The sequence below is a fragment of the Cynocephalus volans genome, chromosome 7 (genome assembly GCF_027409185.1).
Source record: "Cynocephalus volans isolate mCynVol1 chromosome 7, mCynVol1.pri, whole genome shotgun sequence".
Classification (NCBI taxonomy): domain Eukaryota; kingdom Metazoa; phylum Chordata; class Mammalia; order Dermoptera; family Cynocephalidae; genus Cynocephalus; species Cynocephalus volans.
In genome coordinates this window covers 161,954,624-161,967,898 of record NC_084466.1, presented here as the reverse complement: position 1 = coordinate 161,967,898, position 13,275 = coordinate 161,954,624, and the positions used below count along the sequence as shown (strand labels likewise).

The 13,275-nt window shown below is 48.4% G+C and overlaps 1 protein-coding gene across 1 annotated transcript in view; it reads right to left on the bottom strand.

Annotated features, from left to right (window-relative positions):
- The window catches only part of KNDC1 (kinase non-catalytic C-lobe domain containing 1), a 71,249-nt gene that overhangs the window by 29,210 nt on the left and 28,764 nt on the right, over positions 1–13,275 (bottom strand). Inside the window, exons 6-9 of the mRNA XM_063101628.1 lie at positions 11,381–12,111; positions 9,053–9,167; positions 8,102–8,173; positions 7,956–8,017 (exon numbers count right to left, since the gene is read on the bottom strand). Of these exons, the coding sequence (XP_062957698.1) occupies positions 7,956–8,017; positions 8,102–8,173; positions 9,053–9,167; positions 11,381–12,111 (980 nt within the window). The remainder of the gene's footprint in view (positions 1–7,955; positions 8,018–8,101; positions 8,174–9,052; positions 9,168–11,380; positions 12,112–13,275) is intronic.

The following is a 13,275-nucleotide window of genomic DNA, read 5'->3' as shown; positions in this document are numbered from 1 at the left end:
AAAAGACACAGACTGGCTGACTGGATCAAAAAGCAGGACCCAACTATATGCTGCCTACAAGAGACCCACCTCACCCATAAAGATTCACACAGACTAAGAGTGAAAGGATGGAAAAAGATTTACCATGCAAACAGAAAAGAAAAACGAGCTGGAGTAGCTATTCTTATATCTGACAAAATAGACTTTAAACTAAAAACCATAAAAAGAGACAATGAGGGACACTACTTAATGATAAAAGGTCTGATCCATCAAGAAGACATAACAATCATAAATATGTACGCACCCAATGTCGGAGCAGCCAGATTTATAAAACAAACTCTATTAGACCTAAAGAAGGAAATAGACACTAATACCATAATAGCAGGGGACCTGAACACCCCACTGTCAATATTAGACAGATCATCTAGGCAAAGAATCAGTAGAGAAACACAAGATCTAAACAAGACTCTAGACCAATTGGAATTGGCAGATATCTACAGAACATTCCACCCAACAACCTCAGAATATTCATTCTTCTCAGCAGCACATGGATCATTCTCCAGTATAGATCACATATTAGGTCACAAATCAAGTCTCAATAAATTCAAAAAAATTGGAATTATCCCATGTATCTTCTCAGACCACAATGGATTAAAACTAGAAATTAATAACAAACGAAACTCTGGAAACTATACAAACACATGGAAATTAAACAGCATTCTACTTAATGACATATGGGTCCAAGAAGAAATCAAGCAGGAAATCAAAAAATTTATTGAATCTAATGAAAACAATGATACATCATACCAAAACCTGTGGGATACTGCAAAAGCAGTATTGAGGGGAAAATTTATTGCATTAAATGCTCTCTTCAGAAGAATAGAAAGATGGCAAGGGAACAACCTAACACTTCACCTTAAAGAACTAGAAAAACAAGAACAATCCAAACCTAAAGTTAGCAGACGGAAAGAAATCATTAAGATCAGAGCAGAACTGAATGAAATTGAAAACCAAAAAACAATTCAAAAGATCAACGAATCAAAAAGTTGGTTTTTTGAAAAGATAAATAAAATTGACAAACCATTAGCATGGCTAACAAAAAAAAGAAGAGAGAAGACTCAAATAACAAAAATTAGAAATGAAAAAGGCGATATTACAACTGATTCATCTGAAATACAAGGAATCATTCGAGACTACTATAAACAACTATACGCCAACAAATTTGAAAATCTGGAGGAAATGGATAAATTTCTGGACACACACAAGCTCCCAAAACTGAACCGTGAAGACGTAGAAAATTTGAACAGACCAATAACAATAAAGGAGATTGAAGCTGTTATCAGAAGGCTCCCAACAAAGAAAAGCCCAGGACCAGATGGATTCACAGCAGAATTTTACCAAACATTCAAAGAGGAATTGACACTGATTCTTTACAAACTATTCCAAAAGATTGAAACGGACGCAAATCTCCCAAACTCATTCTATGAAGCAAACATCATCCTGATACCAAAACCAGGTAAAGATATAACCAAAAAAGAAAACTACAGGCCGATATCCTTGATGAATATAGATGCAAAAATCCTCACTAAAATACTAGCAAACAGAATACAGCAACACATACGAAAAATTATTCATCACGATCAAGTGGGATTCATCCCAGGGATGCAAGGTTGATTCAACATACGCAAATCAATAAATGTGATACACCATATTAATAAACTCAAACACAAGGACCATATGATCATCTCTATAGATGCTGAAAAAGCATTTGATAAAGTTCAGCACTCAGTCATGACAAAGACCCTCTATAAGTTAGGTATAGAGGGAAAGTATCTCAACATAATTAAAGCCATATATGCCAAACCCACTGCCAATATCATCCTGAATGGGGAAAAGCTGAAAGCTTTTCCTTTAAGAACAGGAACTAGAAAAGGAGGCCCACTCTCACCACTCCTATTCAACATAGTGTTGGAAGTACTAGCCAGAGCAATCAGAGAAGAGAAGGAAATAAAGGGCATCCAGATTGGAAAAGATGAAGTCAAACTGTCCCTGTTTGCAGATGACATGATCCTATATATCGAAGAGCCTAAAACCTCTACAAAAAAACTGTTGGAATTGATAAATGATTTCAGCACAGTAGCAGGATACAAAATCAACACACAAAAATCAGTAGCATTTCTTTTCTCCAATAGTGAACATGCAGAAGGAGAAATCAAGAAAGCCTGCCCATTTACAATAGCCACCAAAAAAATAAAATACTTAGGAATTGAGTTAACCAAGGAGGTGAAAAAATCTCTATAATGAGAACTACAAACCACTGCTGAGAGAAATTAGAGAGGATACAAGAAGATGGAAAGATATTCCATGCTCTTGGATTGGAAGAATCAACATAGTGAAAATGTCCATACTACCCAAAGTGATATACAAATTCAATGCAATCCCCATCAAAATTCCAAAGACATTTTTCTCAGAAATGGAAAAAACTATTCAGACATTTATATGGAACAATAAAAGACCACGCATAGCCAAAGCAATGCTGAGCAAAAAAAATAAAGCTGGAGGCATAACAATACCTGACTTTAAGCTATACTACAAAGTTATAATAACCAAAACAGTATGGTACTGGCATAAAAACAGACACACTGACCAATGGAATAGAATAGAGAATCCAGAAATCAACCCACACACTTACTGCAATCTGATCTTTGACAAAGGCACCAAGCCTATTCACTGGGGAAGGGACTGCCTCTTCAGCAAATGGTGCTGGGAGAACTGGATATCCATATGCAGGAGAATGAAACTAGATCCATACCTCTCACCGTATACTAAAATCAACTCAAAATGGATTAAGGATTTAAATATACACCCTGAAACAATAAAACTTCTTAAAGAAAACATAGGAGAAACAGTTCAGGAAATAGGACTGGGCACAGACTTCATGAATACGACACCAAAAGCATAGGCAACCAAAGGAAAAATAAACAAATGGGATTATATCAAACTAAAAAGCTTCTGCACAGCAAAAGCAACAATTAAAAGAGTTAAAAGACAACCAACAGAGTGGGAGAAAATATTTGCAAAATATACATCTGACAAAGGATTAATATCCAGAATATATAAGGAACTCAAACAACTTTACAAGAAGAAAACAAGCAACCCAATTAAAAAATGGGCAAAAGAGCTAAGTAGGCATTTCTCTAAGGAAGATATACAAATGGCCAACAGACATATGAAAAAATGCTCAACATCACTCAGCATCCGGGAAATGCAAATCAAAACCACATTGAGATACCATCTAACCCCAGTTAGGATGGCTAAAATCCAAAAGACTCTGAACGATAAATGCTGGCGAGGCTGCGGAGAAAAAGGAACTCTCATACATTGTTGGTGGGACTGCAAAATGGTGCAGCCTCTATGGAAAAGGGTATGGAGGTTCCTCAAACAATTGCAGATAGATCTACCATACGACCCAGCTATCCCACTGTTGGGAATATACCCAGAGGAATGGAAATCATCAAGTCGAAGGTATACCTGTTCCCCAATGTTCATCGCAGCACTCTTTACAATAGCCAAGAGTTGGAACCAGCCCAAATGCCCATCATCAGATGAGTGGATACGGAAAATGTGGTACATCTACACAATGGAATACTACTCAGCTATAAAAACGAATGAAATACTGCCATTTGCAACAACATGGATGGACCTCGAGAGAATTATATTAAGTGAAACAAGTCAGGCACAGAAAGAGAAATACCACATGTTCTCACTTATTGGTGGGAGCTAAAAATTAATATATAAATTCACACACACACACACACACACACACACACACAAAACCGAGGGGGGGGGAAGAAGATATAACAACCACAATTATTTGAAGTTGATACGACAAGCAAACAGAAAGGACATTGTTGGGGGGGAGGGGGGAGGGAGAAGGGAGGGAGGTCTTGGTGATGGGGAGCAATAATCAGCTACAATGTATATCGACAAAATAAAATTAAAAAAAATAAAAATAAATAAATAAATAAATAAATAAATTGGGAAGTATCCCTCCCTCTTCTCTTTTCTGGAAAAGATTGTGTAGAACTGGTGTTAATTCTCCTTTAAAATTTGGTATAATTTTCTAGTAAAACAATCTGAGCCTAGAGATATATTTTAGGAGAGTTTTAAAATTATAAATTCTATTTCCTCAAGAGCTATAGGGCTGTTCTAATAATCTATTTCACATTAGGTGAGTTGTAGTAGTTTGTGTTTCTTGAAGAATTGGTCCATTTCACATAAGTTGTCAAGTTTATGTGTAGAGTTGTTTGCAGTTTCTCTTATTAGCCTTCTGATGCCTGGAGGGTCTGGAGCCATATCCCCTGTGTCATTCCTGATACTGGTAATTTGCGTCTTCTCTATTTTTTCCCTTTGTCAGTTTTGCTAGAAGTTTGTCAATTTTATTGCTCTTTCGCAAGAACCAAGTCTTTATCTCACTGATTTTCTCCGTTTTTCTGTTTTCAATTGCATTGATTTCTGCTCTTATCTTTATTTCCTTGCTTCTGCTTGCTGGGGTTCTTAAGGTGGGGGCTTCCATTACCAAGTTGAGACTTTACCTCTTTTCTAATGTATGCATTTAGTGCTATACATTTCCCTTTTGGTTCTGTTTTAGCTGCGTCTCACAGATCTGGACATGCTGCATTTTCATTTTCACACAGTTCGGTGTATTTTTTAAACTCTCCTTAAGACTTCCTCTTTGACACAGGGATTATTTAGAAGTGTGTTGTTCAGTTTCCAAGTGTTTGGAAAGCTTTCTTTTACTGTGGTCACAGAGCACATCTGTAAGTCTGTTGAGGTTTGCGTTATGGCCCAGGAGATGGTCTTTCTTGGTATATACTCAGTGGGCACTTGAAAAGAATGTGTGTTCTGCCGTTGTGAGGTGGAGTCTTCTTCAAGTGCTGCTTAGATACTATTGGTTGATGATGTTGATAAATTCCTCTATATCCTTACTGGTTTACAGTCTAAATGTTCTATCAGTTTTTGAGGAGAGGGATATTGAAGTCTCCAGCTATAACTGTGGATTTGCGTATTTTTCCTTTAATTCTATCAGTTTTGCTTCTCGTATTCTGCAACCCTGTTATCTGGTGTATATATATTTAGGATTGCTATGTCTTCTTGGTGGATTAACCCCTTACTGTTATAGAATGTCCCTCTTTTGTCTCTTGTAATTTTCTTTGCTCTGGAGTACACAGTATATGATACTAATGCAGCCATTCCTGCTTTCTTTTTATTAATGTTTGCATAATGTCTTTTTCAAGCCTTTTTATTTTCAACCCACTTATATTGTTTTATTTAAAGTAAGATTCTTGTAGGTAGCACATGGTTGGGTCATTTTTTCTTTTAATCATTCTGCCAACCTGTCTTTTAATTGGTGTGTTTAGACCATTTACATTTAATGTAGTCATCAATATGTTTACGGGTTAAGTCTCCCATTTTATTTTTCATTTTCTGATTTTTCTCTCTATTTTTAGTTTCTCTGTTCTATCTTTCTTTTTTTTCTGTGGGGACTTAAACTTTTTTGAGAATTTCAACTTAATTTATGTATAATATTTTCAAGTATATCTTTTTGTATAGTGTATAGTTTTTTAAGTGGTTGCTCTAGGTACTATATTATATATATACATATAACTTGTCACAGTTTACAGTGGCTGCATCCTCCATTTATATCTCATTACCTTCCCCCATTTATAATATAGCTGCTTTAAATATTTCTTCCATATACATTTAGAAGCATAATAAACTGTTATAAGTTTTACTTTGGCCATCAGACATAATTGAGAACACCTAAGGGGAGAGAAAGTCTATTGTATCTACCCATATTTTTGCTTAGCATGTTATTTCTTCATTCCTGGTATTTTAAGATTATTTTTGTCATTTCCTTCCTGTTTAAAGAACCTCCATTAGTCATTTTTTTAGGGTAGATTTGCTGGCAACAAATTCTTAGTTCCCTTCATATCAAAGTATCTTGACTTGTTCACTTCTAAAGGACACTTATGCTGAAGATAGAATTCTGGGCTGGTCGTTCTCTCAGCCGCTGAGAAATGCTGTGCGTTCCTGCAGCCCGCGTGGTTTCTGGTGATAAATCCACTGTCACTGGGATTGTTAACCCCCCATACGTAAGCTGCCGGTCTTTTTCTTCTTTTTCTTCTCCTTTTCTTTCTTTTGGTCTGTGGTATGCAGAGGGTTGACTGTGGTGTGTCTGGGGGCGGATTTCTTTGGACTTGTCCTGTTTGGGGTTTTCTTGCCGTCGCTGGGAAGTTTTCAGCCATTTTTCCTTTGAGTACTTTTCCTGCTTCACCCTCCTCCCCTCCTTTCAGGATTCTGATGAAATGGATGCTATATGTTGGCTGTGGGCCCACAAGTTCTTCGGGCTCTGCTCGGTTTCAGTGGCGCCTTCCTCTCTGTTGTCCAGGCTGTGTCATTTCCGTTGTTCCGTCTTCCATTTCACCAACTCTCTTCTCTGTCCTCTCTGTTCTGCCATGATGCCCATCCACTGAGCTTTGTAAAAGTTCAGTTCATTTGGTTTTCCTTTTTATCTTCTATTTCTTTGTTTAAACTTTCTTTTTCTTTGCTTTTGGTGGCTGGCCAGCCCGGGGATCCGAACCCTTGGCGGTGCTGTTACGGGCACGGCTGAGCTCTAGCTGGCAGAGCTAACCAGCCAGCCCTTTGTTTAAACTTTCTGTTTCTTTGCTGTGACTTTCCTTTTTTCACTTGCTTCAAGTTATTTCCTGCGTTTCTGTCATCTCAGTGCTGGCGTCTGTTGACTGTCTTTTTCATTCAGTCCGAGACCTTCCTGGTGGTTGGCATGGCAAGGGATTCTCAGTTGGAACCTGCACTTCTTCGTGCTGTGAACTCTGGTCTGGTTGAAACCTTCTCTTTGAATCCAGATTTGTCTGATACCACTCTGGCACAGAAAGGGGCACTGCCTTCTTATTGCCCGGTGGGGGCAGGAGTCCCGGTTGCTCAGTTGGCCCCACGACTCCCGAGGAGGGGGCTCACTGCCGCTGGGCGGGGCAGGGAGTCCTGGCTGGAGGGTGGGCGCGCCTCGCCTCGTCCCGCAGTCCGGGGGGCGTGCTCACTGCCGCACTAGGGCTCCTCCAGAGACCTCCTCTGACACCACCCCAGCCGGGGCGGGCCCCGCGACTGGTGGGGGGGTGGACGTCCAAGGCCCCACGTGGTCTCCACTGACATCTCAGTACAGGCTGGTGGGGACGAAGGTCCCGGCTCCTGCTCAGCCTCTGATGCTGCCTGGCTGGGCAGAACGCTGGCTGCAGTAGGGTGGATGATGGCTAAAAATGTCTTGCTAGTGGTTCCTTCCTGGCTCGTTGGCTAGAGGGCCCAGGCTTTCGTTGAGGCTTTTTTTTCTGCCTGTGCCTAGTGCTGCCTTCTTAAGCTCCAGATCTTGATAAACGAGGCAAGAAGAAACCCAGGGCCCTTGCTGCCATGTTGCTTCTTCTCTCCCCCGTGCAGGTCAATCGCCTCGTGCCGGCTCCGTGCAGAGTGCAGGCTGTTTAGCTGTGCTCGGCGGGAGGAGCAGGGACGTATCATCTCCACCTTCCCAGGGTGGAACTTCTACAGTGGTTTTGAATATAATCAATTTAATTGCATTACGGTTTGTGTAATTTAATTCTTGATACTGGCTGTGTTTAACAAGTGCCTTGCAGATATTCCTGAAAGTTCAGCCCTCGGCTCTGGTCAGCCAAGGGGGGCGACTCAGAGTTGTCCATGCGGGATCCTGCCCAGGCTGCCCCTGCCAGGGCCTCGGCCACGTGGCCCTGGGAGGGGGGAGGCACCTGCCAGGCGGAGCCGAGGCGCCGGACGTGGGGCTGCATTTGGGGACCCACCATTACTCCCCGAGTCCTGACGCTGGGTCTGCTGAGGCTGGGGACAGCCGCGAGCAGGAAGCCGTGAGAAAGGACAGGGGAGGGCCCAGTTACCTTTTCAGTCCCCAGCTTTTCCTCTGCCACTTCGGGAGCCAGGAAGAACGAGTCGTAAGAGCCTAAGAGAGAAAACCCGGCTCAGTTTTCCCTTCAGCCCAACAAACACATGCCGGGACCGCCCCGGGGTGACCCTGCGTACCCACCGTTGGCAGGGGGTGGCCCAAAGAGCACAGCCCCGTCCTCAGCCACCAGCACAGAGTCCAGGCACAGGCAGGCTGCAAACAGAGTGGGGTCAGGGCAGGCGGCCCCACCCTGCTCTCTTGGGGCCTGTGGAGCCGCAGTCAGGGTGGGCAGCCCCCCAACCAGTCCCCATCATGCAGGCACTGTCCACGTAGGCAGGACATGTGCTGCCTGCCCCACAGACCCCCATGTCACCAGGGGGTGCAGCCTCCTCCCTCCACAGAGGCCCCTGGCAGAGTGGCTGGGAGTGGACAGGGCCTGGGGGGCCCCTGAGCTGCACCCCTCCCTCCCACTGGGCAGAGCTGCGGCGGCTGGCACTGGCGTGGCTGCACCAGGTGCAGCTAGCTGGGAATGAAAAGGAGCTGAACAAAGAGGAGGGGTGCGGGGACGACCGTGCCCTGCAAGTCACGAGTCCCGGCCTGAGGCCGGGCACATGGTGCGGGGAGCCAGAGCACGGCAGCCCCTCCCCCGCCCTTTTAGACACTGTCCCCTCATCCCTGCCCGTCATGTTTTAATACCACAGATGTTCCGTCCATGGGTCCTGCTGTCTGTCGGGGTTGAACTTTTGGGGGCCACAAACCAGCGCAATGTCTAAGATCCCTCCCCGACCTTCCCACACCAATTTTCGCCTCCTTGGAGACAACGTCATCCCCTCAGGATGTGTGGGTCAGAGACACCTGCACATAGGCTCCCCCCTCTTTATGCAGGAGTCACGTTGTAAGCATCTGCCCCATGGCCCCCAGTGCAGAGATGCTCCCCAAGGTGCCCCAGGCAGGCCAAGACCCCTTTTCCAGTGTGGACACTGTGCCCCAGTGTGGATGCTGCCCCCGCCAATGTGGACACTGCCCCTGCTCCGGCAGACCCGTGCTGCCCCTGGGTCCCTGGGCTTGGGCAGGATGGGCTGCATCGGTCACCTGGGTGTGCGGTGTGCGTCTGCAGGGCACGCAGGCAGGCGAGGCACAGGGCCCACAGCTCGTACTCCCTGAAGGGCCGGCCCAGCTGGGACAAGAGGTCCTGCAGGGACACCCACTGTGGGGGAGAGAAGCAACTCAGTGTGGACAGGACCCAGCTGGCGGCCCCACCAGACGTCTCGGGAAGGACTTCCAGCAGATGGTGACAGCACGAGAACCACTTTACCGTGACCACGATGCATGCCTGACAAAAGGGGCCGGGAAAGTCCTGAAGTCAAAACAAGTGTTGACGAGGACATGGAGAACTTGGAGCCCTCGTGCACGCCAGTGGGATGTGAGATGGTGCAGCCACTACAGGAAACAGTGCGCTGCTCCTCGAAAAACTAACTCCACTTCTGGGTACACGCCCCCCAAAATTGAGAGCAGGGTCTCAAAGAGATATTTGTACACCTAGGTTCACGGCAGTCTTAGTTACAGTGGCTGAGGGGGTAAACCACCTAGATGTCCATCGATTGACGATGGAGAGACACAGGGTGGTCCCTCCACATGGTGGAACAGGACTCAGCCTAAAGAAGAAGGGAAATCCCAACACACACGACAGCATGTGTGGACCTGGAAGACGTTGAGCTGAGTGAAACACGCTGGATACAAAAGGAAACACCGCAGGGCTCCCCTGACACGAGCTACCTGGGGCATCAAGCTCAGGGACAGAAGTGGGGTCCTGGCTACACGGGGCTGGGGGAGCGGTGGGGACTTGCTGTTGGACAGGGACAGAGTTTCAGTCTGGGAAGATGGAAAGGCTCTGGAGATGGACATGGTGCTGGCTGACAGCGGCGTGAGCACATGAAATACCACCAAACTCTGAACTTTAAAATGGTTAATGTGTGGGGCTGGCCAGCTAGCTCAGTGGGTCAGTGCGTGGTGCTCATAACACCGAGGTCCACGGTTTGATCCCTGTACCAGCCAGCCTCCAAAACAAACAAACAAAACAAAACAAAAAAATGATTAAAGTGGTAAAATTCATATCATGTATATTTTCACACACACAAGTCCTGAAGTCAGAAGAACACATGAGCCCGGAACGGAGTCTTCCACTTGGAGGCCCACGGAGCTAGGACCAAAGCCCTCACCCTCTTGAATCAGAAGCACGTGCCTTAGCAGAAGGCTCCAGAGACGAGGGTCTTCACCAGAGACCCCCTCCAAGGCCCCTCGAGCACTCGGGGGCTGACACATGCAACAGTTTCTGTCCTGCGGCTCTTCCCAGCTCATGGGCTGTTCTGTGCTGGGCTGGGTGGGTGGCCTGCATTCTGGGGCCCCAGGCCCCCCAACAGCATCGGTTACACATGGGAGCTGGAGAACTGAGCTTGGGACCCAGGATGGTGGATCCCTGGCTCTGGACCAGCCCTGATGCTTGACAGGCTGTGCCTGTGCCAGGTGGGCCCTGACCCTGGGACAAGGGTATGCTTAGTTTTGGGGCAGGGAAGCCTAGTGGTTAGGACGATACTAGGCTTTTGGTCAGTTTTGCTCTGTGTGGAGCCCGAGGTCGCAGCTCTGCCCCTCAGGGCACCGCCTATGACGGGCCGCTCTGCCAGTGGGTGCCTCAGTTTACCCGTCTGGAAAGTGGGTGTTGTGCATGGGAAGGTGTACCAAGAAGGAAGGCCGTGGGAGAGCTGGGATGTGGACGGAGTACATGGTGCACCAGGCCCAGGAGGAGGAAGGCCCTTCAGCATCTCGGGACTCCAAGACGGACTTTTGTTCTAAAGTCACCATGTTTCTCACGTGAATCACCCTAAGCGCTCATCGGGTTAAGAATAAAAATAAAAATCACAGGACGACAGCCCCCGTTCTCTGGTCAGCAAAGCCAGGTGGGCGCTGGTCACCCTGCCATCCCAGCCCCACCCAGCAGCGGCACGGGCCCGGCCTCTGCCAGGACGCAGCAGCGGCTGCTCAAGCACAGGCGCTCCTGGCATCCTCAGTCTCAACCCACGGTTTTGGTTTCTAACATTTAAACAATCAGAAGACGTAGAAGAGGAAGGCCCTGAGTGTCAGGACTGGGAGCCGAGCCCCTGAGACGACCCCTGTGGGCGCTGGGGCTGTGGGCCCCGCTAGCGGGAAGAACACCGACGTAGGACATGCTCCTTCTGCGACCGCCTGGGGCTGGGCTGTGTGCAGGTGGCACCTGTGCATGGCTGGGGGAGCTGGAGGGACGCCTCCCAATTATTGTCAGAGTGAGGGTTGAGGCTACCTTCCCTGCATTAAAGAAGGACCCAGGCGGTGCGGCCACTGCTCACGCCCCCCCCCCCCCCGCCCACGCGGCCCTGGGCCACCCACCTGCTCGGAGGCTACACTTCCAGGCTCCCCAGCTCCTTCCACAATCTCCTCGTGCCCGGCAGTGTGGGCCTCATGGTCTGCATCTTGAGGGTCCACGGGATGGGACAGGGGTCTTTCCTCTGCAGGTCCTTGGCCGGGGACTGAAGTCTCGGGCTGTCCTGAGACCCCAGGCTGCCTGTCCCCACTGTGGCCTGAGCCTGGAGCGCCCCCCAGCTGGATTGCGGGCTCCTGCTCGGGCCACGGTCTGCACTTGGGTTGTGGCTGGAAGCTAGAAAGGCCATTTTTCCCCTCCAGAAAGACCTTCCTGGGGTCTGGAGGGGAGAATTCGGGTATAGGCAGCTGGCTTATGGAGGTCAGCTGCAGGCAGAAGGCGCTGGCCTCGGGGCCAGTGGGTGGCAGTCTGGGGAAGGACTGTACCTTCCTCAGACGGCTCCTCTTGAGGAAGCCTCTGTCCAGCTCACCCAGGGGGCATCTGGTGTCCAGGATGAGGCTAGCCAGCCCCTCCTGGCCGTGGCTTTCACCGTTTTTCACAGGGGCCGATAGCAGAGGCTTGGGAGGCGGGGGTCTGGGGCTCTGGCCGGTCTCCCGCTCTGGGCCTTTGGGGGCAGAGATCAGGGGCAGGTGCTCTGGGGCAGGCAGGGCCCCTGGGTCAGCCCCAAGGTCCCCAGGCAGCTTCCTGGGCCCTGTGCTTCTGGGGACAGGTCTCCCCCTCCAGGTGGTCTCACTGACATCTGGACACAAAGCAAGACATGGTTACCATGGAGGCCCCTGCCAGGGACCCGTGCCTGTGTGGCCTCCTGCCCCCCACCTTGGCCACCTCTGCCCCAGGTTCCTGCAGGACCCCCTCCCCCGCCCATCACTACAGACCCCCAGCACAGGGTCTCGCAGGATGGGGGCTCCTGTCCTGCGCTCCCAGACCCCCACCCCTTCCCTCAGGGCAGGCCCCAGAAACTTCCTCACCTGCCTCATTAACCACCTAATCCTGCTAATTAAAGAGGCCCCAGAAGGCTCCTGGGCCTCCCTCTTGCAGCTCTGGGCCCGGCTAATTATCTCACCCAGAAGCTCATGGTTTTTCCATTGCCATCACTTGAGTGATACTCCCCAGAGGGAGAGCCTGACTCTAGCCACGGTATCCTGGGGACAGTCTCCACGCACGTCTCAGCGTGAGTGGCCGTAGACACATGCGTGCCCCCTGAGTGACTTGTGCCATTCCTCGCGGCGCTGTGGGGGCTCTGCTGTCTGCTGTGTTAGCACGGTCGCCTGGTGCAGCATCACAAACACTGACTCTGCTCGGAGCACGGCTGGCTGCGCGGGAGGGCCCTGAGGCCACCGCGAGGCTCCTGTGGCTGGGATCCCCTTTCCTGAGGCCCCCGAGGCTCCGAGCTACAGGCAACAACCCAGAGCAGACGCGGCATCTGCTCAAAGGGATCAGAGACCACTCCAGGATCTAATGAGAGCTGTGAACACCACCAAAGTGACAGCAGTGGCTTTGCCCCGTGACGCATGCGGACCCACCAGATGCTTTGTGGTGCTGGCAAACGGAAGTTAATTGTGAAAGATCCCACATCCATTTACCGACATGTTCATGAGACTGGGACAGAGATGACCAGCTTCCTCGACCTCCAGTTGTGTGGGTGTCGCAGAGCTTGCACCAGTGTCCTGAGTGTGTGCCTTAGTGTGGAGTGCGAGTGTGTGCATCTTGTAAATGTGTGCATGTTTGTACGTGTGTGTGACTGTCAGCAAGTGAGTGTGGGTATGTGTGTACACGGGGGTACACTGCTCTGTTTGAATACATGTGCGTGTGTGAGTGTGGGTGTCTATAGGGTGTGTATGTTAGTATGAACATTTACGAGTGAGCGTGTGATCTGTGTTATTGTGTGTGCACAGAATGTATA